This window comes from Peromyscus eremicus, chromosome 5 (assembly GCF_949786415.1).
Source record: "Peromyscus eremicus chromosome 5, PerEre_H2_v1, whole genome shotgun sequence".
Lineage (NCBI taxonomy): Eukaryota > Metazoa > Chordata > Mammalia > Rodentia > Cricetidae > Peromyscus > Peromyscus eremicus.
The window spans coordinates 117,101,512-117,127,176 of record NC_081420.1 but is presented as its reverse complement, the minus strand read 5'-3'; the positions used below and the strand labels follow the sequence as shown (position 1 = coordinate 117,127,176).

Here is a 25,665-nt window from a genome sequence, read left to right as displayed (position 1 = left end):
GCTTAGAAACACGAATCTCTTGGGTTGGGACGGAAGAGTGGGAGGACAGACGTGAGGACTGACTGCAAATGGAAAAGTCCAGGAAAGGGGTAAACTGAGCCTATCTGTATATCCAAGCAGGATCTCCCTGGGCTTTACATTTTCAAAGACCTGAGAAAAGTCTTCTGGTCTGGTCTGCTCACCAAGGCAAGAGTACAAATGTACAAATGTGTGCACTTCTGTGGCCAAATGAACATTCTCACTTAATGTCAGATGTCACCACCCATCAAACAAGAATTCAAATTAACCAAAGATCTGAGGGAAATGGATGGAAATTTAATGTATGCATTAGTTACAAATTATAATCACAAAAGTGTGTGAAAGGAAAACAAGTAGGAAAACTGAAAGGCCAGAGAAAATCTCATCCGTTCTATGTGGGACCAATCCTGACAACACACTACACCTTTCCTTCATGAGTGCCTGAAGGGTGAAAACACCAACTGTTAATTCAACACATACATTGTTACGGCAGTTTACATGAAAGCCCCCCAAACAGAAACAGGTGTCATTTCCCTCTCAGTTTTACTGTGTGGAAGTCACACTGAAATTGTTTCCATGGAGTGGAAAGGAAAAAGAAACCCAAGGAAGGGCATCTTTTCACAATACTCAGGGCAGACTGGCTTTCTTAGGTTCTGTGGTGACTGGACAGCCCGCCTCCGGAGACGCCTGCAGGCGCCAACACATTTTTCTTGATGGGATTTCAGATCTGCGGCTTCACATCCACCCTGCAGCTTCTCTCTCCACAGCTACATGGCTTGAGCTTTGCGGGCACTACACCAACTGGCTATGGGAAGCTGCCGGCAGAGACAGCCTTCTTTCCTCGCTCAACCTCTCCCCTGCCCTGCTCCTCCCTTCCTTCTGCTCAGCCATTTTCTGCAATTCTCTCATTCTCCCATCTTTTGTTTTCCATCACCTTCCATTTTAGTTTTAGGGGGTTTTCCAGCAGGGGTAGGATGTCTTAGTCACTCTCTCTCCCCTTCCTGACCAATGGGTAACTCCTTGGAGTGTCTAGTTCAATGTCATTAGTCTTAAGCATCCATTCTTGGCTCAAAATTGTGAATACCTTATTTTCTTTAAAACGTTAATGTTACTAATAAACAGGGAAAGAATGGATAATCATGTATCCATTATCCCATGTCACTGACATCTTTTCCTAGCTTCTTGACTCATGCAGCCTCTGCACATACGTGAAGCTATAATCACAGAATAAAAAAAGCCTAAACAATCTTGCCGAGTCTTAGTACGTTTTCCGTGTTAGTCATGTTTTCACAGAAAACATTTAATGGAGTTCTAAACATCCACAGTCATAATTCTCTTGGGCAAATCACTGCAGCATGAGCCTGCAGGTTTCAGGTGTCCCGCAGCTTTGGCTCCTCTCCTCAGGAAGGCACCGAGCGTCATTCTGTGTGCATTCCCAGCACTGCATCCTCTCGCTTTGCCGCCTTGCTACCATCCGTATTCAAAGCAATCATGATACCTTCTGTGCCCCTTGTGTCCTTGTGTCCTTGTGTCCAACATGTCCTCCCCAAGAGAAAAAGGACTTGGACTCCATGTAGTTACAATTCCTGTGAAGGAACGCTTTGCATGATGGAAGTAACTCACCAGAATAAGGAGCCGGACTCAGAGACACACTGTGGCCCACAAAATCCACTTTATTCCTATTCATTCGTTGAGTCTGTATTTTTAAATTTACAAGAAAATGGGGTTTAAATATTCTAGAATCTCCATTAAAGGAACGTGAAAACTTTCTTGTGCACCTTGTGGAGTGTGAAAGAAATAAGGTGGGGTGTGGCTGAGAAGAGTGAAGAAGATAACTAGGACCCTGGATTGCATTTTTAAATTTTGTACTGATAGGATCTTGGACTCCAGGTTCCATATCTATAAAATGGGTGGAAGAGAACAGAAAGACCTGCTCTATGGCCAGGGCACAGTTCAGCCAGGATCACTGGGGAGGATTTCCGGGTCTGAGGGCCCTTTAGCTGCAGTTCTGTGCTACATATATTTTAGAGGAGAAGACAAGTCCTGTATAGATCACTGGAGTGTGAGAACAAAGGCATGAATTCCTTTGGGGCAGTCTCCAGAAAGCAGCAGGTCCCTCTGTATGTCACTTGAGGGCTTTAAGATCTAGTAACATGGGCAGTAGCCAGAGTGGCAGGTTCCGCTGGGGCCAGACACTCTCACATCCTCTGCTGAAGCTCAGCAGGACTTTAAAGAAGGAAATAGTACTCAGGCAGGAGGGAGCCAGGGGGTCTAGAGAGCATTTTACAGCTTTAACATTAAGCAAGCCTGTCTGCCTCCCTTCCTGCCTGCCCACCCGCCTGCCCACCTTCCTTCCTTCCTTCCTTCCTTCCTTCCTTCCTTCCTTCCTTCCTTCCTTCCTTCCTTCCTGACTGTCTGCCCACCTCCTGCCCACCTTCCTTCTCCCTCGCTCCCTCCCCCTCCCTCCCTCCCCCTCCCTCCCTCCTTCCTTCCTTTCTTCTAAGCAGAGGTGACTTCAGGAGTATGGTCAGGAGTGCCTGTAAATCAACTGTCAGCATGGGGGGCGGGGGAAGGATTTTAAAGTAACTTGGACCTGTGAATATGTGTTGCTCTCATTGGTTGATAAATAAAGCTGTTTGGCCAATGATGAGGCAGAATAAGATTAGGTGGTACAGTCAAACTGAAGATGGAGATGAAGAAGGGTGGAGTCAGGAGAGATGCCAGCCCAACGCCCAAGGAGCAACAAGATGCCAGCAGACTGGTAATGCCATGGCCATGTGGCAACATATAGATTAATAGAAATGGGTTAGTTTAAAATGAAAGAGCTAGCTAGCAAGAAGCCTGAGCCATAGGCCATACAGTTTATAATTAATATAAGCCTTAGTGTGATTATTTTATAAGCAGCTGTGAGAGCTTGGGTGGGAGAGATTCGTCTGGACCATGGGGCTAGGTAGGATGGAGAAACTTCCCCCTACACTGGAAAGCACAGCTTGTGAAGCTGGCACATATCTGAAAAGGTTTGAACTTAATTCACATTTTTAATTATAGCAATTGCTCCACATTAAAGGCGAAACACCCTATTATCTTCTTGTAACATGATAAAACCATTTGTGTTTTCTGTTCCAAACTGAAACCAAAAGCAAGGCTTGGTAAGAAATTATGAGGAAAGAATAAGAAGAAGGAAAAAGAAGAGGAGGAGGAAGAAGAAGGAAGAGGAGGAGGAGGAGGAGGAGCAACAGCAGGAGGGAAGGTTATTCCACCTGAACAAACAAAGCTGAGTATCAGTCCACAGAAGTCCTTGAACTCTACATGAACTGAAGAAAACAACCCTCCTGAATGTCAGTTTCCATGCTTTCCATCACCTGCTCTCGACTGTCAGCGGCATCAGGAGTCAAAAATGTTCTTCCTATGTGCACTGAACCCAACTAGTCAAGACTTCTGTGTCTGTCATGTCCCGTGCCACACTTGGCTTACTGGTGATCAACCACAGACACAGGGAAAACACCTGTGTGCCACAGTGCTATTCTTAGATAACCCGAGTCAATCTGAACCACAGCACTCCACTCTGTATGGCAGAGCAATGCTAGGCACGGCCGTGGCTCCAGGAGCAGAGATCTGAGTGGCTCCTGCCACTCCCCGGGGTGTGTGCCAGCTCTTTGGTTTGTCAATGCATCCATTAACCCATTGTAAAATGGACACATTAATAGCGATGCCATGAGGTTTAGCCTGGAGGGTAGACAGAAGAGGGCTTGTACAGTGCTGTTTGGGCTCAGAAAGTGAAGCCCCGATGTTGTGGAATATTATTTTAACTATGTAAAGATGTGTTATATTTGTTTATGCTACTGTATAGAGGTGTGTTACATTTGTTTATGCTGCATTTGTTTAACAATATAAGGATGTGTTACATTTTTTTCACCTTGCCTGCCTAAGGTACCTGATTGGTCTAATAAAAAGCTGAATTGCCAATAGCTAGGCAGGAGAGGGATAGGCAGGGTTGGCAGACAGAAAGATGAGTAGAAGAGAAGAGAACAAGAGGAGAGGAGACGAGAACAATGGAGAAAGAGGGGGTCACACCCAGGGCCAGAAACCAGGCAGCTGCCAGCCAGACACTAGAGGAAGCAAGAAAGTAAGATATACATACATACAGAAAGAAAGGTAAAAAGCCCAGAGGCAAAACACAGATGGAGAGAAACAGGTTAAGCTAAAAGAGCTAGCAAGAAACGAGACTAAGCTAAGGCCGAGCATTCATAACTAATAAGAAGTCTCTGTGTCACGATTTGGGAGCTGGTTGGTAGACCAAAAGAAAAAGCCTGGTACACCCTGAAGTGTGGTGGTTGGATATACTGAGGCCTTTGGACTGAGAACCAAGGTGTTTTGGACCTTCTCCCAATACTGTTTCTTGTCCCTTCTTATGGCAAGAAATGCTGAGAGGGTTTTTTTCTGAAACTCTCCTATCTACTTAGAGCATGGATCAATCAAAAAGAAACAGTTGCTTTTTACTGTTTCCCTGACAATTCATCCATGGATGAACAAGTTCACAGCTCAGAAGAAATTCAAAGTCCAACATCATACCAGTATGTGGACAGCTGTCCCTGGCCCATTCATCCCCTCTATTCATTTACTCTCCCTATGAAGATACCCATACGACCCTCCCCATATGACTTAAATTGTTTAATATGTGGGGTGTGGGAGAATTCTTTTCATCTTTACAATGCACAGAAGTCATTGGAAATGGAAGTCAGTCATTCATATCCAGCATGGGCCTATGGGATACTAGTATGTCACTGTGGACAAAGGAATTAAAAGTATACAGAAACAAAATCATCCTTTGGTGGAATTTAAAAATAATACTAAACATTTAAATCGTGCTTGCCAGGAGTTGTTGTTACTGCTGCTAACCCATTGGGTCTCCTAAGAAGCAGCTCTGAATTGGAGTCTCTACATCATTATTTGGGGGTTGATGGTTCAAGGAAGTCTGAGGAGAAAGACTCATCCCACTGTTCAACACAGGCAGATGATAAGGGCAGTAGGCATAGGCTAGGGGTAACATGCCTGAAGCTACAAGACCAGGAGGGACAGGACAGAGGTCTCTGTCCATCTCTCACCATAGGGGCCATTCTTTGAGCTCTTGGTAAGACCCTCTGACATGCTCTCCTGGTTACCATCTTCCCTAACCAACTTCAACCCCCTCTTGACGCCCAAGAGTTTCTCTGTCACATAGGCAGCCATGCCACACTAGCCAAGAGCAAATTCATTCACCAAGACAAAAGGAGAATGAAGTTGTTCTTTATTACATTTTCTAATATTTTATTTCTTTTAGGTATGTAATGTGCACACCATACAGGGTTCTGATGTAACAAAATTCTAAGGTGCACAGGGATATATGGTAGCAATCAGTTCTTCTTCCTGTACAGTCTACTGTTTTTCTAAAATATAATCCATAGTATGGAAATACCCTATTTTGCAACCTTAATTTGTTTTTGCTGAGCAACATCGTGAAGATAAGTCTGTATTAACCTCACTTGGCTTTCTTAATTGTGGAAAAGTGTTGGTTCTAAGTCCTTTATTCTTTCCACTTCTTTTGGCGAACCATTTTGCAGTATTTTCTCTTATATATTTTACTCTTGGCATTAAGAATACATTGCTATATGTCACATGCTATCATCTAAAGAGACAGAGATGATAATCATCATCTATAATTTTATGCAAAACAGTAATCTTTTTTGTTTGGGTTTTGGCTAAAGACCCAATTCTTGAAACTTAGCAAACTATAGCTGTCTCCTTTTAATTCCCTGTGAAAACACATCACCATGATAACAGAACTTTGTTTTATGGATCTTTAGAAATTTTGTTTCACATTAGTCCCACCCTTGCTTTTGGCAGTATGCAGACTCTACTGATGCTACAATGCATATCAAGCTAAGCTCACAACACTTACCTCCTAAGTTCATACCAGCTTGAAGACATTTCTGGAGTCTGCAGGCAGGACAGTTCTTCCGCCGAATCTTATCAATGATGCAATCGTTCCTTCCAGCACATAAATAGTTGTGTTGCCCTGATTGAATAATAAAAAAAATGTTAAAATAGCAACTACCAGACTAGAATAAAATATAACAAGTATAATCAGAATTGGGCTCTTGCTCCTTTCCTATGTGGACATTTCTTCTTCAACACAGTAGAGGCAAGCAGGGTTTATGGATAATAGAGGCAAGAGGCTGGCAACTTAACACTGCTAAGACTTTACTTCCCTGTGGTGCCACTCCTGGGCTGGTGGTCCTGGGTTCTATAATAATGGGGCCTGAGCAACCCTAACTAAGACATCTGGTTACCACTGACGCATAAGATTTCACTACAAAGACTTTCAAATTCACATTAGGTCTTGGGCATGGTAAGTCACATGCCTCCAAGTAAAGGTGTTGGCAGTTAGACATCCAGGTATGGAGTGAGGAAGAGGTCTGGGCTTGCCATGCTGTCAGCTGGGGCTGTTATGTAAGTCATGAAACGGTGAGAGCATATGGTGGGTGAGCACAGACTACAGAGAGGTCTGAGGATGACTCACGAACATAAGCGAATACAAGAGGGTCTCACTAATACTATAACCCAGTGAACAGGCTAGGTTAAAGTCCCTTCTTCAGCCCTTTACTATCATGTCCCCTTCATTGATAATCTCTAATTATAGTAAGTATTCAACAAAACAACATGTATCACTTAATACAATAAATCACTTAAAATAATACTGGAACCTTAGGACACGCCTATTGCAAATGCCAGGCAATGGTCCCCAGGGCTGTTCTCCAGAAGGAAGAACTCCAGCTCGAATCGGTAAAGTGACGAAACGCAGCATCAGAAACACAATGCAAAAGGGCCAGTGGTGCTGGTCTTCCTGAGGCCGGACGGCTTTCTAAAGAGCTGTTGGCAATATAATTTGCTGGTGGTCTAACAGCATGTGGAAAGCGCTCTTTGGAAATGATAAACAATGGAACGTTCTTTGAGCAAAGCGCACTTACTTTACTCGGCAGAATTTCCACTGGCAATTGGCATTATGTGCTTTTTACATCACGTAAGAGTGAATGCCCAACCACAGGTTTCATCTATAACTCACAGTGAATTGAGTCAACGTTAAAGTCTAAAGAAATAAATGAACTGTAATTTTAATTTATTTCAATTCACCAAGGATTTATGGCCACAAGACATTTGCATAAGGCATTGGTCTCATGGGGTGTAAATTTATTTTCATTTCTATAGATTGGTGATAAATGTAAACAAGTCTCATTGGTATATAAGAATGAGCTAGAAATGGTCTCCATCTTCCATGCCCACGGAAGATTTTCCCTGGTTGTTCTTTTTAGAATGTGTGGCTTTCAAAGGCCAGGATGAATTTATGATCAGCATCCTTTAAAGATACAGGCTCCTATAACAACTGCAGAATGGTGTCTTTCCTGGGCTGTGTTCTACCTGTCACACAGGACAGGAGAACTGCAGGAGACTGCTGCAGACATCTTATAATAGATGCCAGACAATTCTGTTACATACCTTTCAGTTGTGCAAACACTAAAGATCTGTAAAATTCAATTACAATTTTAAAAAATGTCTATGGGTTTTGCCTGACTATCTGTTGGTGCTCCTCTGTCTGGGCTCCTCTGTCTGTGCTCCATTCGTATCCATGGTACCTGGAGAGGCCAGAAGAAGGTACTGGATCTTTTGTAACTGGAATTACAGTTGTTTGTGGACCATCATGTGGGTGTTAGGAATCAAACCTGGGTCCTCAGGAGGATCAGCCAGTGCTCTAAACCACTGAGCCACCTCTCTAGCCACAGCATTAAAAATCTAAATTGCACTTATATAAATGTGTGATTTGTGTCTCATCAACAAAAACAAACTGAATAAAAAATGAGAATGGATCTGGGCGCCTTCAATCCTGTTCATTTCCCTTTTAAAGCCTGTGCTCTTGTGCTATGGTAGCTAATCCAGAAGAAATCACATTGTAGGCTACGTGGAATAATTTTGACAGAAATACTAACATCACAGACAATCAGAATCCTGACTAGACAGTGGTGGCCAGGAATGACAGCCAAGGGACTCAGCAGTCACTTAGCAGGTCCTATGATGCTACTGCCGATTCCTGCTTACAGACTGTCAGGTCCAGATCCATGCTTCAGAAAGATAAATCTGAAGATTGTGTGACAGATTAGTAGAGAGGAAGCAGGGGCCACTCTTACAGGTCTCCATGAAAGTTCAGAGATGCCTATATAAAAATAAGTAGCTGTATACTAGTCAGCATATAGAGAACCAGAGGAGTAATTTTGGGTTAAAAAGAAAGCTAAGTAGCTAAGGAAAATAAACTTGATTTCGTATTGAGTTACTTATCAATTGTGAGGCAATTCTTTATCTGAGCAATGACATGACAGTCTACAGCAGGTAAGTCTCCTGCACATACTTATGAACTTTCCAGCAAAGGGTTGGGGTAAAAAATGTAAAGTTGTCTAGGAGTGAGCCAATGCAGGGGGACCCTGGAGGCAACTGACCACTGAAAGGAGAGTCCCTCTCGGCAAGGTCTTGTGGTTGACTAGCCCCCCACCCGCCCCCACCCAGCCTTGTGACCCATGTCGTACAAGATGGCTAGAAACAAAGCAAGCAAAAAACCCTTAATCTACAAGAGCAAAAAGACAGGTTTCGGGACTGTCGTGAAAGATGGAGATTGAAGGAGAAAGTACTGGGAAGTAGGGTATGTGAGGGCTGTGTAAGAGACTCCAGAAATGATCATGAGATATCAAAGCATTCAGGATAAAGTACAATTTAAGGCTGAAATAGGTGAGCAGGCATCTCAGGAGCTGCCTGCCAGAGGAGAACAGAGTTCCACAAAACTAAGGAGACAAAAAGACTTCTGACGTTCCTTTGAAATCCTAAAAGGTTCATGCCCTACAAAGAGATACTGTACTCCACAATTAGGGCAAAATAGAGTTCCCAAAATCAAAAAGTGAATAAAACAAAGGCTCTACAAGTTCAAGGTGACTGCCAGTGATTTAGCTGACCACTAGATTAAAATTTATCATCTTTCAGGGAACTGTAACAAAACGCAGAATCCTCAGAATAGGTAGACTACAATAACAATAGGAACACACAAACAGAAAATATGAGCCAGAGTCAACAGAAGAAAGTCAGTCAGTGAAAGAGCTTCATAGATAACCTAAAGGCTGAAATTAGAGGCACCTGTGAGTTAGAGTATGTAAAAAGATGACCACAAGGAGTAAAGAATGAGGGCCAGTGACCGAGCCTGCAAACGGTACAGACAGACAGACAAGCAAAAACAGATGGGAAATTAAGTGAAATGTGGAGCATGTAAGAGCTGCTGCTTAGAATGATCAAGATACTGGGTGTTCAACAAGAACGCATCAATGAAATTAAATAAATAAAACCAGAAATAGTTCTAACTAAAACACAAGGAGAAAATAATTCAAAAGTAAGTGAATAAAACATCAGTAGTATGTGGGACACAACAAATTATTTAATACATATGTAATTAGAGTCCCAGAAGAAAAGAAAGAATAGATCAGAAAATATATGTGAAGATATTCTAATTTAATTTTTTAATGCCAAAAGATAAATAGAAACAAAATAACTGAAGCATGACACAGCCAAATGTCTGAAATACAAAGACAAAATTCATAAAAGCAGTTGGATATGGTGAGGAAAGCTACATTGCACAAGAGGAACAAGGCTGAGTAGTAATTTTTGATGAAAATAACTAAGGCCAGAGCTACTGACAATTGATAGGTGCTGGGAGAGGGAGGCTTAGTTTTCTTTAGGGTGTGGCCCCTGGGAAGCTGAACACTCTGCAGTGGATGGCCACATACCCAAGCGTGTACAGCCAGCATGAAATGAGGACACAAAGTTGAGTTGTATGATATGGGTGGGGGGCAGACCTGGGAGGAGGTGAAGCAGGGGTTAATAACCAAATTACAATGTATGGAATTCTCAAAGAACTAACTCAAATACGTTTTAAAAACTCCTGAGGCCTAAAAGAGGCGATGTTGTATCTTTACAGACTGTTAATCTTGAATTTTAAAAGCAGTTCTCCAAATCAAGGAGAAATGAAGATTTTCCCCCCTTTGGATAAACAGGAGCTATGAAAATTTGTCAGTGGCAGAATTACATTGTAAGGAATAAAAAAAAAAGTTCTTCATGCTTAAGAAAACCAATGCAAATGGAAATTTGGGCATACAGAAAAAGTGAGAATCGAAAATAGTAAATACATGGGAAGATTTTTAGAAAAATAATAAAACACATTATGAGACTTTCAAAATACACATATACAAAATACCTGTCAACACAGTACTAAGAATAGGATATAAAATGGGATATGAAAGAAAATTCCAATACTGCAAGTTTTGGGTGTTATGTTTGAAATGGTATAGATGAATTCTAGGTAGTCTACAGTAATAAGAATATATACACATATATTGTTATCTTTAGCAATGGTCTCAAGCTATGGTGTCTGGTATATAAGCATCACCTAAGAACTTATCAGGAATTTTTATTCACTGTCCTTTTTTTCAGAGCTCTAAGATAGGATATTGAAATTTGTGTTTCATGTAAACATAAATCTGACGTACATTGAGCAACAATGGTATACAATACACCACACCACACTATAAAAACAACAAGGAATATGGTTTAAGAGACAGTAGAGGTATAAGAGAATACTGAAAAAAATCAAACCAAAGAAAGACATAAAAGGAAAGTGTGGTGAACAATTAATGTAAGAAGCAAAAAAAAAAAAAAAAAAAAAAAAAAAAAAAAAATCAAAGATAAGACCCAAGCATAAGTTCCACTAAATGTAAATGGTCTAAATGTTTGAAAGTCAAAAAGATGGCAGACTAGTTTAAAAAGCAAGATGCAGTATGTACTAAGGTGTATTTTAAACATAAAAACACAGAGATTACAGATTAAAGGGTGGAAAGATCATACACGATGCAAACAGTAAGCATAAGAATGCTGATGTGATTCATTAAAATCAGACCAGGAAGACATTAAAAAAGAGAGCACTGCTAAAGGTATGGAATATAGTTTTATTCTGATCAAAATGGAATTATAACAACACCAAATACATAGACACATAATAGTATACATATACATATATATACATATGTATATATATGTATATATATGCAGTCAAATAAAACTGAAAGCAAAAAGATCTACTCATAACTGGAAATATAAGAAACTATCAGCATCCAGGAAAGCAGCTACTATCTAGGTAGTCAGGGAGGGTTCATTGGATTAGAACAGTATTATTTAAATACTTTCACCTATTCCCATTTGGGTGACCCAACTGCACAATATACATATTTTGTTTCAAGCACACGTAGGAAATTCTGAGATAGAATTGTGAAAAGACTGAAGTTATGTAGGTAGTATAAAGGCATTTCTTAAAATATAAGAGGCCCATGTTACTGAAAATAAGGCAATATTTTATAATTATAAGTATGTGTCAAGGAAGAAATCCCATGGTAAACAATTAATATTTTAAATTCAGTAACAATGGACACTCAATAAGAACTCGTGGGATCCAACTAAAGCTGTACTTAGTGAGAATATTTTTAGCTTTAAATGCTTATATTAGAAAAGTACAAAAAGTAGAGATCTAAGAGTCTACCTGTAGAAACTAGAAGAAAAGAGAAACTGAACCCCAAATAAAGAATTCATGAGATAATAAAGGGCATGTAAGAGACAAGCAACCTAGGAAAATCCAAACCAGCTGTTTCTCTGTTGATTCATGTCAAGAGCTAGAAATGGGTTATTTCTTCTCCCGACACCACAAAGCACCTTGTGAGTCTCAAGCTGAGTATAGATTCTGACTCAGGAAGTCTAGCTCAGCCATTGCTCAGTGCAGTGATTCCATCCCATCTCAAGCAGGACAGAAACTCTAAGTAAAGACTGGGAAACACAGACAGGGTGGGCAGGGATGCAGGGGTGGGTGAGGTGGGTCCTCAGTAAGCAGGAAACACATACAGGGTGGGCGGAGGATGTGGGGGTGGGTGAGGTGGGTCCTCAGTAAGCAGGAAACACATACAGGGTGGGCGGAGGATGTGGGGGTGGGTAGGGGGATGTGAGGGTGGGGGTCCTCAGTGACCGGAAAACGCACACAGGTGGGCGGAGGATGTGGGGGTGGGTAGGGGATGTGAGGGTGGGGGTCCTCAGTGACCAGGAAACGCACACAGGTGGGCAGTGGGAGGCAGTCCTCAGTGATGTGATATGGGAGAGAAGGCATGAGATCCAGTCTCTGGAACAGAAGCAGTGAACATTCCAGCTTACTGATTTTATTCTTGCCAAGTTAAGTCTAGGGCTATTTACACAGTGAGTTTTATTTTATTTAAAATTTTTTTTTTAACTATTACTAAAAGTAACCAGTGGGTAAAATTCACTTCTTTGTTGAGGGAGACCCAAAGATCAGTGGGTTATTTCAATAAATAATGTAACCCATGATTTCCAACTAATACTACCAAACCTGTTCCATCAGTATCAATACACTAATACACCTGAACACTCAAGAATATCTACAATTACAAGACAAATAATTAAAAAATTATAGGGGAATGCAAATCCTGTAGTTTTCTAATAGATTCTATTTAGCTGTCATAAAAATGAGGAAATTCTGTTTAGCTAGCTCATAGCAGATAGTGTAAAAGACATTTCAAAAAACACATATTTCTCTTCATGGAGGAAAAAAGTTGCTTCATATATATATATATATATATATATATATATATATACACACACACATGCACACACACATATATATACATATATATATATATATATATACATATACATGATTTGACTACTTCAAAGTGTTCCCTTATAGACTTCTGTACAAAATCTATAGTACAGTACTCTGCTAAATCCTATAAAAAATGGTCCCTAAGCTAATGTAAGAGAGCAGAGATGCAGAGATAGCACATTGCCTGGGGTACTGATACTGCAAAGATTCTGGAAGAACTAATCAATGTACAAATACTGCATTATTAGGCTAATATGTGCACACAGCACAAGGAACCTGCAAGTTAATGCAGTGTGCTGTGTAGACACAGAGCCATAATAAAGAATGCTCGCCCCAAACTAAGTAACTGGTTTACATATGACCCACAGATACAAACACGTTTTGTTCCCTTTGTAGCGTTCTACCTCTGAGCTCCTCTTCACACTGTGTCAATAATAAAACGACCCCTAAGGAAGTATGGAAGCTCATATTAGTGTTTGGGAGGTAGAGACAGAGGGATCAGAAACCCAAGGACAGTCTCCTCTTTATGGCAAGTCTGAGGTCAACCTAGGTAATAGGAAACTGTCTAAAATTCTTTATTTACTTATTTAAAGTAAGGAGAGAGGGAGGAAGGAGGAAAGGAGACAAGTTCCGAGGATTTTCATTGAAGTCAGCGAGGCAGGAGTAGCTGAGTGTTAAGGAGACCGCTGCTCGGTCTGTGCTGCCTGAGGCTGTGGCAGAGTTTGGGAGGAAAGGCAGTCTGTGTTCCAGAGGCTTCCAAGGTGAGGGGCAATCTGGATGGAACTCCAAGGTGCTGACATCAGGAAGCATGGACAACATAAATTCCAAGGCTGACTGGAAACCTAGCATTCATGAGTGCTCAAAAAAGAAACCAAAGCAAATCACAAAGCTGAGTTCAAAAACAACAAAATACAAGCTTTTGTTATTTTTGTACTGTTTCAAACTATAAAATTGCTTCTTAACTGTAGGACAATTTGGGAAATGTTTAAAAAGTAAACATTGTTTCAAAATTTCCTGAAAGCAACAAAAGTTATCTTTGGCATTTTTTTTTTTAAATAAAAAAATCAAGAACCAACTTTGTGCTATTCTTGACCTGGCCAAATGAAAAAGGCAGGTTGAGGAATGTGAGGGTCCTAGACTCGCTAGCACAAGAACAGAGAAGGCAGAAGAAAGAGAGGAGAGCAGGAAGGCTTGGCCGAAGCCTGTGGGCTCAGGGCTGATGCTTTACTCTTTGGAGTCGTGATCCCCTGACTATGAAATGGAGAGACCAATGCCAACCAGAGAACGGCCAATGGGGCCAAACAAAATGCAGCAATAAAAAGTACCAAACCTGGCCTGCAGTAAAGACTCAAAAGTTAAAGATTAAATTAATTTAAATAATGGCAGTGGTGTTGCCATTCATCACCACTTTGCTTCGTTCACTCCTTTTTTTTCTTTTAGTAAAGTGAGAAAATGCAAACAACAACCAGCTCTCAGATTTGAGTAGAACATGTGCTGACGATGGCCTTAAGGTTAAAAGTCCCCACTTGACACCAACACTACTTATTTCTGATCCCATCTTCAAGTTTTCCCTTCTTCCAAAAGCCAACAAGGAAGTGAGGATGTTAAACTATATCCTAAAAGTAAACAGAAGACAAACGTCAAACTCGCCCGTCTGTCCCAAGCTTGGCTAAGAATGAGATTGGGCCCGGGACCTGGAGGGTCTAGAAAGCACTAACTTCCTTATCCTTCTGCTCCTGATATCAGCTGTCTGTTTTCCAGTATTGTTCAATGCTTTTCAAAGTAGGAGAGTGTGTACAGTCAGACACTGAATCCTTGAGACCCAACAACTGAGTGGAGCAAAGCGGATGTTCACAAGGGCTCCAGGAACAGTCCTCAGAAAGAGGAGGTTCTGGGATTCAAACCTCATCTCCAGCCATGATTTAACGCCAGTCAGCAAATTGTGTGTGTGTGTGTGTGTGTGTGTGTGTGTGTGTGTGTGTGTGTTCACACATGTGCACATGCCCACAGATGTGTATACGTGAGCATGTACGTCACTAGGGATCCAACCCAGGGGTCTCATGTCATCTAGTCAAGCACTCTACCAGTGAGTCATATCCCCAGCCCAAAGATTTTCAAGGCAGGGTTGAGGGGCTTAAAATGCTGCCCATCCATCACCTCCAAGACTTTACATTCTAGAGGGTCAGGAGTTTGGAGAAGTTGAAAGGAATCAATCATATGGTATTGATATGATGTGACTTTATAAAGATGGTTTTATGAGGGTGGATAGGGAAGCCATTTATGAAGAGGGGACCAGTCAGGAAGGGGATAGGGTACAAATGTGAATACTAGTAAAGTACAATGGATGGTATATTTGAAAATGTCACAGTGGAATCTATTATGTGTATGCTAATTAAAAAAGGAAGAAAAGCAAACACCTGAGTCAAGCTCCAGAGAGTGTTTAGAACTGGAAACAGAGACTCAAACAAAGAGCATGTTCAAAGAGAGGCTGGGACAGGTGAGTGCGTGAAGACAACTGCTCAGGCAGGCTGGTGGGCAGAAGCACTGAGCAGCAATGTGCACCTGAGGTAACTGGAGGATTAGGGCCTGACAGGAAGCTCTTTCTGCAGTAGGACCTGGAGTGCCCCTCCCCCCAGGCTGGGTCTCCAGCTCATACACTCCTGGGAAGTGGTAAAACCTTTGAGAGATGGAACCTTGTGAAAGGAAGCTAGGTCACTGAAGCCTGAATTTGAAGTGGGATATTGGAATCCCAGTCTTTTTCTCCTCCTCCTCTCTCTCTCCCTTTCTCTTTTTCCCCCTCACCCTGCATCTTCTTGTTGCCATGAGGTAAAAGAATTCCTCCACCATGCTTTCCACACCATGACATTCTCCTTTGCCACAGGCCCAAAACAAGCCATAGGTTGATTGATGTTTCTCAAAACCTGAGTCCAAAATTAACCTTTCCTCTCTTACGCTAATTTATCTTGGGTATTTTGTCACAGTCTTGGAAAGCAGACTTACATTCTCCTGGATCTCAAACTCACACATGTAACTCTATTCAATGTCTCCAGAACTCACTCCATTGTGCTCACAAACCAACATAATGTCCCTATCTGGTAGGAAGTCCTCCTCAAACTTCTGAATTTCCCTTTATAGTTCTTTACAGTTTTAAAGCTACAATTAGTTACATGGGAACCCTTAGAACCATCTTTGCCTCACATTTTCCTTCCTCTGCACCATTTTCTGTCTTTGGTAAAAATGCCCACCTGGGTCCTTCCCAGACCAACTTAAAAAACGTATTTTTTTTATAGACGTTTGTACACACAAAGGGCCAAAGGAGAGGTCCTCTGGTTGAAATGACTATGAAGAGGGCTGTCTTCTGTGGGTCTCTCAGTGTCTCAGGAGGGTCTCCACTGGACATGCTGAGACCCTTTGGCCATGGCCTCCACAGAGGTGTATCCATGCTATAAGATTTATTTAGTACAGTGGCCCTCTGAACCACTGATGGGATCCTGGCATTGTTCTGTTTACATGCCTTTCAAGGTCCTATGAGTTGTGGTCTCAAAACCAAGACCGTAAGGACCATGGCTACTGTTGCAGTGAGCCCTGTAGGCACACGGAAGGGAGGTGGACAGGGGAAAGTGCCAAGGCATGCCCAGCAAAACGCCACCGTATTGGAAGCAGTAGCTGCAGCTTGGATCAGAGGCATAGGCCCCAATAACTCTAGCTTATTTTTATTGGTGCTTTGAGTTTTGGTATCTTATTGCTACTATTATTGGTATAGATGACAATATATTATGTGTGACTTATTTTAACAACATGAAAACTTCAGAAGTTAGTGGCATATTCAGATATGGAATGTGATACTGAATCATACATACCAAACTTAAAGACATTTACAAATGACAAATGGGTGAACAGTATGCAGCCTGAATCTTCCTGCCATTTGACCCCGGCTAAAGTTTGTCCGGAGACTGTCCACAATGTGACATATCTTCCCCATACCTTCCTTTGGATTTTAGGAAGGAGTTCTGTTGGATGAGCTCATTCTGTATCATCTGTGGGTAGCCACACAAGCCTCTGACCTATCCATGTCCTGCTTGTCATTGTTTCTCGGTAAGCATGGCTTCTAAGGTATACTTTAATAAAGAAAAACACTGACATTTTCAGGGGACATTAGACATAAAAAGCCCCAAGTTCTAGCAGCTCCAATGTCAAGGTCAACAGCTACAAACACCTTTTGGAATCTTCCTGGGAGAATTTATGGAGTTGGGGACACTTGGACTACACACTTGTGAACAGACACTTAGCCAAACAGAGGACTGAAGCGATTCTACACTGGACAAAAGGTCCCAAATTGCACACATTAGAAAATCACCATCTGTACATTATTAGACTTCACACAGAGGGCTGAGCTGCAGGAAGGGAGACATACTGAACAGCAAGGCTGGTCCAGCAACACTGAGTGTTGGGACCTCACACAGAACACCCTTCACGCTTCCTTCGGGCAGGTGGGAGCCGCAGGATGTTACACCTCAGGCCTCTGTATCATTTGCTCACTCTGCTCTGATGAGGAGATTTGAGAAGAATATCTAGCTTGCTTGCCTCCACCCGTTTCTGTCCTCCGAGGAGAAAACTCGGAGAGTAGCTCCCCAACCTCCTGGGCTCTGGGAAGGTCTGCCCTGACCCAGCGGAGCTCATGCCTGCGTCTTATTCCCAGGCTCAGGTTGCAGATTCTTTTTGCTCTTACCACAAAGTCACATCCTTCAACTTACTTAGCCCTCTCAGAAGGCTGATATTTTATCTCCCCCAAGCCGCTCCTTTGTTTTTCAGTCTGCCCGGAGTCTGGGTGGGGAAACACAGCACTATTTATGAGGCCTCTTAGAGATTAAGACTCTGGAGCCACATTGGAAGAGTGGGACATAGTTTTGTTGAACCTAAGTCCTGCTACAGGGTCCTGCAATGCGTCCTCTGCTCCTGTCCCTTCACCTTGGGTTCCGGTCCCGTATGCGGAGTTCATTGAGAGGTCAGGGTCAACGGACTCAGACCACTGTGGGAATCCAGACATGAGGGCAACAAGTCTCTTTACAGCGGGGCGTGGCCTACACCCTTTCTGGTGTCGTTTGGGTCGTCCTTTTAAAAAATAACCTTGTCAAATTTCACCACCAATCTTGCTTTCCTTTATGTTTATTGTGTTAAGTGAAATAAGTAGAATTTTCTTTTCCTACCTCAAGGCTACAAAGGAGATTAACTAAAAAGATAGCAATTTACAAGGTATTTTAATACTTATCATTCAGTTGAATGATTAATAACTCTTGCTTAATAATTTGCTATACATCTAAAGTCAGTAAGTCTGAGGGCTGGGCTGGTGGCACCATTCCTTAAAACATGGGAACCAAGAGCAAAGGCATGGCCCCAAACTCATTAGGAAGCCTCCCTCCCACTTAACCAACGTGGCCAGACCTCAGCAGCAACATTTCTCTTTTTCAAAATGAGAATTCACTTTCAACATCAGAAAGGCAATTTCCTTTTTAAAGTTAACCTTTTGTTTGATCTCACTTTTGTTTCTGAAAGTTCATTTGTTCTCCCGCTTGAGGGATCTTTTCCAGCTGACAAACACCCAGCAAGAGTAACCCATGCTTGCAGTCACTATTTTGGGCTCATCACATGTCACTTACATAACCTTGTTTAACTGCTCTTGAACTGGTTCAAACAACCTGGGGAACAGATTAGGCAGTCCCAGCAACTCCCCACTCCCCGCACTGCAGGTTCTGATGGGCGGTCTCCCATCCCCCGCCATCGTGCACTGTGGTGAGAGTGCAGCAGGTTATTCATTTCCAGAGCCAACGAAAACACTGGGTAATTAACTTCCTCTGCTCAGTTAAAACCAGTCTGGCCCGCCCACAGTAAACCAATGGACAACCATCCCCTGCTGCTGAGCTTTAGAGTGAGCCTGGATTAACATGCTGTAAAATGCCAGGGAGGAAAGACATCCAGAAGAGGTTGTCTCTGCCACCTTGAAACAAAATCTCTCAAACTTACTGTTCAGGACCATGACTTTAAGTTGGGAGTCAGGTTGGGACTTAAGGCTCAGGAGTTCTTACATGGGAAGTAAGCATAAAACTCCTGGATAAACTTCCTTCTTAGAGTGAAAGGTGTTAGTTTTTCAGTATATGTGTGTGTTGTGTGTGCTAATTGTCCCAACTTACATTTTAAATATCTTTTTATGAAAAATAATAAACCATATGAAGAAATGCAAAAGCTGGAAGATTTTTAACCTAAAGAAATAGTTGTCATGACAAATGGTACGAGAAGATCCAACAAGAAAAAGTGTGTGTGTGTGTGTGTGTGTGTGTGTGTGTGTGTGTGTTGGCTTCTCCATAGTCAGCTTTCAGACATTTTCTTTTTTGCCCAGTCAGCTAACTCCCTGTGGTCTTGAAAGTAGAAAGGAAGGCAGAGTGAGAGAAGGAACTTTTGTTCAGCCACCTTGGTCTCAGATAACTCTGGAAAGCTTAAAGGCTTTGCTTGCTTGCTTGCTTGCTTGTTTTGCTTTTTTTTAAACAATTTTGTGGGTGTTCAACTGTCACCTTGGGCATCACCAATGAGCCCCAGATGAAGGCTGATACTGGTAATAAATGATAACTATCTCATAGACATCAACCGGTACTCTAAATATTAAAAAAGAGAGAAACTCAAAAACTATGAAACCAGTTGTCATGAAGTCCTCTGCATACATTAAATTGGACTAGTTTGGAGTACTTGAGGTAATTCATGCATAGGATACAAAATCCAAGAGGCCATAAGGTGGAAAATGTCACCCTTTCCTCTGCTCCAACCCCCTGGTTCTACCTCAAAGCAAACACAACTACCAACTTCATTATACCCTACTGAGACTCTTTTTAAAATGATATACGCTTTTTAAACTACAGTAAATATGTTCTGTTTGTGATGTGAGACATTGCTAATTTAGTATGTCTTCTTGTTCTTCTATTATTACATGCCAGTTCCTGTGGTCAGCTCTTGGTGGAAAAGTTACTAGAACTGGAACCCTGGTGGGGCACTGGTGATCCAGGGCAGGATCTGCTAAGCAGATTAAACTCTGTCCAAGAACAGCACATGATATGAGGACATAGGGAGGAAGGAACATCTGCCTCAGACGTCAGGAAGGGCCACAGGAAGAAAAGAACATTAGATTTGTACCTTGAAGGATGTTTTTTTGGATATAAAGAGAACCAGGAGTTTTTGAACAAGAGATACAATTTATTTTAAAAGAAGGCATCATGAAGTTTGGGGTGGGGAAGTTGAATATGATGGAAACTAAGAGGTATTGTGAGGCTATGAGGACATGCTGTGCTGTGGGGTCTGGACCTGAGCAGTCAGCAATAGGGAAGCCAGCCCAGGTCTACTTCTTTTTTTTTTTTTTTTAAATAATTACTTATTTATTCTTATTTTATGTACATTGGTATTTTGTCTGTGTGAGAGTGTCAAATCTTGGAGTGACAGATAGTTGTGAGCTGCCATGTGGGTGCTGGGGATTGAACTTGGGTCCTCTGAAAGAACAGTCAATGCTCTTAACCACTGAGCCATCTGTCCAGCCCCCCAGGTCTACTTCTTATGTTAGAAGTTCACTGTGACCACTGATCATCACATTTCCTGGCACAGTATTAGAGGGACTAATTCAACTCACCAAAAGTAATTCACAATCAACTGATCTGTGCTGTCTTCAACTCTAGACCACTGGTTCTCAACTTTCCTAACGCTGCGACCCTTTAATACAGTTCCTCATGTCATGGTGATTCCCCCCAACCATAAAATTATTTTTGCTGCTACTTCATAACTGTAATGTACTGTTATGAGTCTTAATGTAAATGTCTGTGTTTTCTGATGGTCTTAGGTGACCCCTGTGAAAGGGTCATTCAACCTCCAAAGGGGTGGTGACCCACAGGTTGAGAACTGCTGCTCTAAACCTGTCTTCCCATATCTTCCATGCCTTGATAGCCACTTGTCATTCAGGTGAGGAAAGATGAAGCCATCTTGCACCATTCTTTCTGGTCCTCTACGTAAATGTTCCTCCTTTTTCTAAATTGACCACTCCAAGTTGTGCAGTTCAGCCTCCTTGGTCCCACTGTTCTTATGAAGCAGGTGATGTGGATGCTGGAGCTGAGGTGGCCTCTGAGCTGCCTCCTACTTGGCTTGCTGAAGTCAAGAGCAGGAATCTTCCGATTTCATATCTTCACACACCTACTATTCCCAACACAAACAGAGGTGTTTCTACCCACATCTGTTTGAATTCAAAACCTCGTGTTTATCAAGAAAAAGTGGTAAGAAGTATAATCATCATACACTGGGACCTACAGTATGTTCCTTCTGTTGACATTTGAAGTTGACAGACTCTGATGAGATCAGGTACCTCTCCACTACTCGAACTCACTGTCTGAGACAATCGACTCTCAAGGAGAACAGATTTGCTTTGGCTCACAGTTTAAAAAGCTTTGGTCCATGGTCACTGGGACCTCAACTTTGGCTTATGGTATAGCACAGAGCATCATGGCAGGAATACACAGTGGAGAACTGTTCACATCATAGTAGCCAGAAAAGAAACCAGGAGGAGCTGAGATGTGGAAATTGTCTCCGGAGCTGTGCTCCTGATGACCTGATTTCCTCCCTCGGGCCTCACTTGGGAAAGAGTCTACCAGCTCCCAGCTCCCAGCAGCACTGTCAGTGGGACATTCCAGATCAGAATTACAGTGGAGACCGTGGAGGGAGAAGCTGTAACAGACTGCCGACTACTCTGGTCTGTAAATCAAGAAGGTTGAGAATGAGGAGATGGGCGGGGTGAAGGACCAGATTATGCATAAGTGCTGTAACCATGGAGACAGGAGACACAAGGAGGACTCATATTTATTGAGCATAAACTGTGCTGGTCAGGCTTTCAGGCTGGGAAAGTTACACTCATCATATTTAGTGTTCGGTAGCTTTGCTGAGATGTCAGTGTCCTTCTCTCCTGAGCAATGATCTTGGTGCTTTACCTGGCCAGCAGTGATGGCAGGATCCAAATACAGGTGTGACAAAAGCCCTTTCTCACCTGGAAAGTTACTCACAAGCAATACTGGTCTTTATATAAAGGGAAACACTTGGCTCTCACTTTCCAAAAGGGATTGGTACATACATGCCGTAAAACTGCAAATGTGATCGCTTGACTAAAGTGCTTAGAATAAAGACATTTTTATCTAAAAAGAGCTTAATTCTTATTTACTCAGGCCAAGAGAGAGCCCTAATTTAATTCATCTTGCCATGATGGCCTGGGGTTGGACACAGCAGTGACACCTAGACTGTCACTATCAGATGTACAGTGCTGACTAAACCATTTAACCTTAGGTTTTCTCATCTGTAAAGCTATCGCCACTAAGCTTATCTCACAGGGGCATATAAAGATTAAGTGTTACCCTATATTTAAAATGTCTAGCTCCACATCTGGAGCACTTTCCTGCAGCCACAACCCAGGAGACAGGAAGCAGCTCAGTGCAGGGCAGAGCTCTGCCCCAAGGCAAAGTCTTGCCTTCACTTTGGTTTTAGCATTGCTGGGTTTAGCCACCTGCACCAAGCTTTTGTGCCTCTCTCTGTAGCAAGGCATGGTGTCTGTTTCCCCATTGGTAGCAGCAGCCCTGTCCAGCCTAATCTAACTTAGGGCCTCTTTTCAAGATTTGGGGCGGCCCTCTGCATTAAGTCATTTTCCTGGGAATTATACCCCAGTTTGATTCTGAGGGTGAGGGCTGGGTTTCATTCCTATGTTCTCAGACTGGTTCTGTTGTCTGAATGCTACCCTAAATCTTACAGGAAGAATGCCTGGCAGCAGCGTGACGTCCCCAGACTGGAGCTGATATCTGCCTTTCTTAATTTACATCTGCGGAATACTAAATGCTGTCACTTCTTCTCCCTCAAGACTCTCATGATGTCTTGCCCAATGCACCAGGGGTTTCTCCTGGGCTAGCTTTTCTTGTGGCCCCTCTGTCCACACCCCTCGAGTTGGTCCACTTATGAGTCCATCTGGCCTGTATCTTAGGCCTTTCCAGTGTACCTTCATCTCCAAAGAACTATTTCCTGTTTTTACATTATTGTCTCTACATCTCTCACAGGAAAAACAAAAGGGAAAAAAATTCACAGTTTAGTTTATCGGCCATTATGTGTTTTTCTACCTCAAAAAGCTACAGCCTATCATAAAGAGCCTGCAAATATGGACGTGTTTTACCATAAAAACTATACAGATTTGCTTTGATTGCCTATTAGCATGGCGCTCATTTGTTAATGAGAAAGACTTGCTGTTTAGGGACTTATGTGGGAGGCTAATAGCCGGGCTGCTTATTCTCAACTCTGCTAGCCTGTTCATTCCTTTGCCCTTCCATCCCTGCCCTGCTTCCTAGTCCCACCCAACTTCAGGTCTTAGGCTGAAGTCCCTGGGCCGGGATGTGCTCTCAGTTTCTCCTATTCTCTCTAGGATAGAACTGGACCCAAGCCAAGTGAGCTGAGACCGTGGAGTTGATGCTCGCCTTGCCTGCCAGTCTTCCTTAGACAAATTCCCAAAGAGAGAGGCTTGGCTTGACAGTGTGTGACATTGTACTCCCAGCCCCTTACTGTCTTTGACGCTTGCACTTTGCAATACTTATCTAACCCCCCCCTAACCCATAGCAGGTAGAGAACGCCAACAAGTTGTCTGCCCTGCCTCCCTGTTCCGTCATCTCCATGGAGTCATGGCAACCTCCCTTAAACCACAGTACAAGAGTGCTCTATGCCCTTGCACCTCAAGATCTTAATCCTATTCGTCCTAAAACTGGCTGAAAGCACGGTAACATAGTATGAGGATGAAAAAAATCCGAATATAACAGATATGAATTAACAATTCCTATCCATAAGCACCAATAAATTATCATTCTGTCGGACATTTTCATAGATAATTGCCTGTACAGTCCTTGGCAGGGGGTCCTTGTCCAGTGGCCACCCATTTTCATGCTCCTCTGTAAAATGGAGAGATGCCAGGTCCTTTGCTGCTCCTACCTCACTAGTTGCCTTGCTTCTGCCCTGAGAACAGGCAGGAATATCTGTTCTATTTCAGACAGACATAAAGTCTCCAGTGTGATCACTAGGCGACACATTGGAGTTGCTCTCTAGGAGCTCTGTAAACACTCTCTGTACCCAAAGAACCCCAGCAAACTGCTCAAGACCCCATGAGCACCGCCCCTTATCCCAGGAGAGTCTCACAGCTGCCAGTCAGTGACGAGGGTCAATCAGCCGTCGCTGTGGCCTTTGACGAGAAAGGCAGTCACAGGTAAGACCGACTACTTACTTGAAAATTCTTCCAAGGGAGGTACTCCAGCAGATAACAACAAAAGCGGAGACGCATAGATGGTGTATGTATGTGCACATATCTGTTCACACACGCGTTTTAAAGAGCGCCAACTGTGTTGAAAGGTAAATGGTGACCACAGGCTCCCAAAACAGATCTAGAATTTGTGGTTATGAATTACAGTTAGGAGGATACTACAATGCAGAAACAGGGGGTTTGCTCCAGGACTGCTTAAGAGTCTAAGGAAGCTGCATGTTTATTTAGTTTTACATTGCAATTATGAAACACAAAAATACCAGAAAAAGTTAAGCATTGATATTTTTAAGACAGAAACATCAGAGATCATCATACTTGGTAAGTTGTGACTTCTCTGGAAGAATATTAAAGAAAGAAGGTCTTTGCTTAGCACCACAGATCAAATTACATGAAACAGTGTGACTTATGAGCAGGACGGAGATAAACAAAATACAGCTTGTAGGCCCAAAATAGCCTCACTTTACCGAGTGCTGCATTCCATCTGTCAAAACAAGGTGGATGGCACTCAGATACCCGCTGTACATGTGTTACTGGGTGGATCCGGTCGCTTTGTGATGGACTTTGCTTTATCATACATCAGAATAATCAACCAGGATTTCAGAGTTTGTGTAAGTGGTTAAGTACCAGATGCCCCAGCCATTATCAGCCAGCAAATTCTTCCTTTCCTTTTTGAGATGAAAGGCAGAGTCTTCCCCATCCTTTCCACATAAGCCACATAAGACACTCAAGTCTAAACTCTATAGAAGCCAAATTTCCCTAAAGCTTCCCCAACCTTGGACAGAAAGACTTCTCTCTGAAACACCTCTAAAAATTGAATCTCAGGGGCCCACCTACCATCACTAAGCACTATACTCAGCTGGTGTTGTGTTATTTTAGGTACTTTTACCAGAATTCCACATGCTATTAAAGCTTCCCATTTCATGTTGTTTTTTACTGCACTCCAGTTCTTACTGGAAATTATGATGTCCTTCTCCATGTGCAGTTTGGGACATTTGCATGTCATTTCTTCTATTTGTACCTGAGTATCTTCAAAATAAGGACATCGCTTCCTGTACCCACAAAGCTCCTGGTGCCTGGCACCTGTTCTCCACAGTTACACCTTTGCTTTTAAGTCAGGGGAGGCCTGTTCCCAGCACTCTGGCCCTCTCGTTTAGCAATGGGCTCCTCCACAGGTAGAATACCCTGTCCCTTCTTAGCTGAAGCTCCATCTCTGGTGGTCACCGCCAACCTTGTAGCACCTGGTCTGCCGTAGTGGCAGACTATATTGTTCGTAAACCTTGCCTCAGCAAGGCCGTCAGCCGTATAAAAGTTGATAGCATCATATGGCAAGGGTGGAGGAGGAAGTGTGGGAGGACATGGACATCTAAAAGTGAATGGATCATTTAAAAAGAAAAGAAAATTAGAAGTACATTTTGGTGATTTTTAGTAGTCTGCAATAAGAGGAAAAAATAGGTTCTCATTCCATCAACATTTAATCTTGTGATTGCCTTGTGATGAGAAAGTAATTTTC

At 42.5% G+C, this 25,665-nt stretch overlaps 1 protein-coding gene across 1 annotated transcript in view; it reads right to left on the bottom strand.

Annotated features, from left to right (window-relative positions):
• Nr3c2 (nuclear receptor subfamily 3 group C member 2) overlaps window positions 1-25,665 on the bottom strand; it is a 332,940-nt gene that overhangs the window by 100,647 nt on the left and 206,628 nt on the right. Inside the window, exon 3 of the mRNA XM_059264271.1 lies at window positions 5,957-6,073. Within this exon, the coding sequence (XP_059120254.1) occupies window positions 5,957-6,073 (117 nt within the window). The remainder of the gene's footprint in view (window positions 1-5,956; window positions 6,074-25,665) is intronic.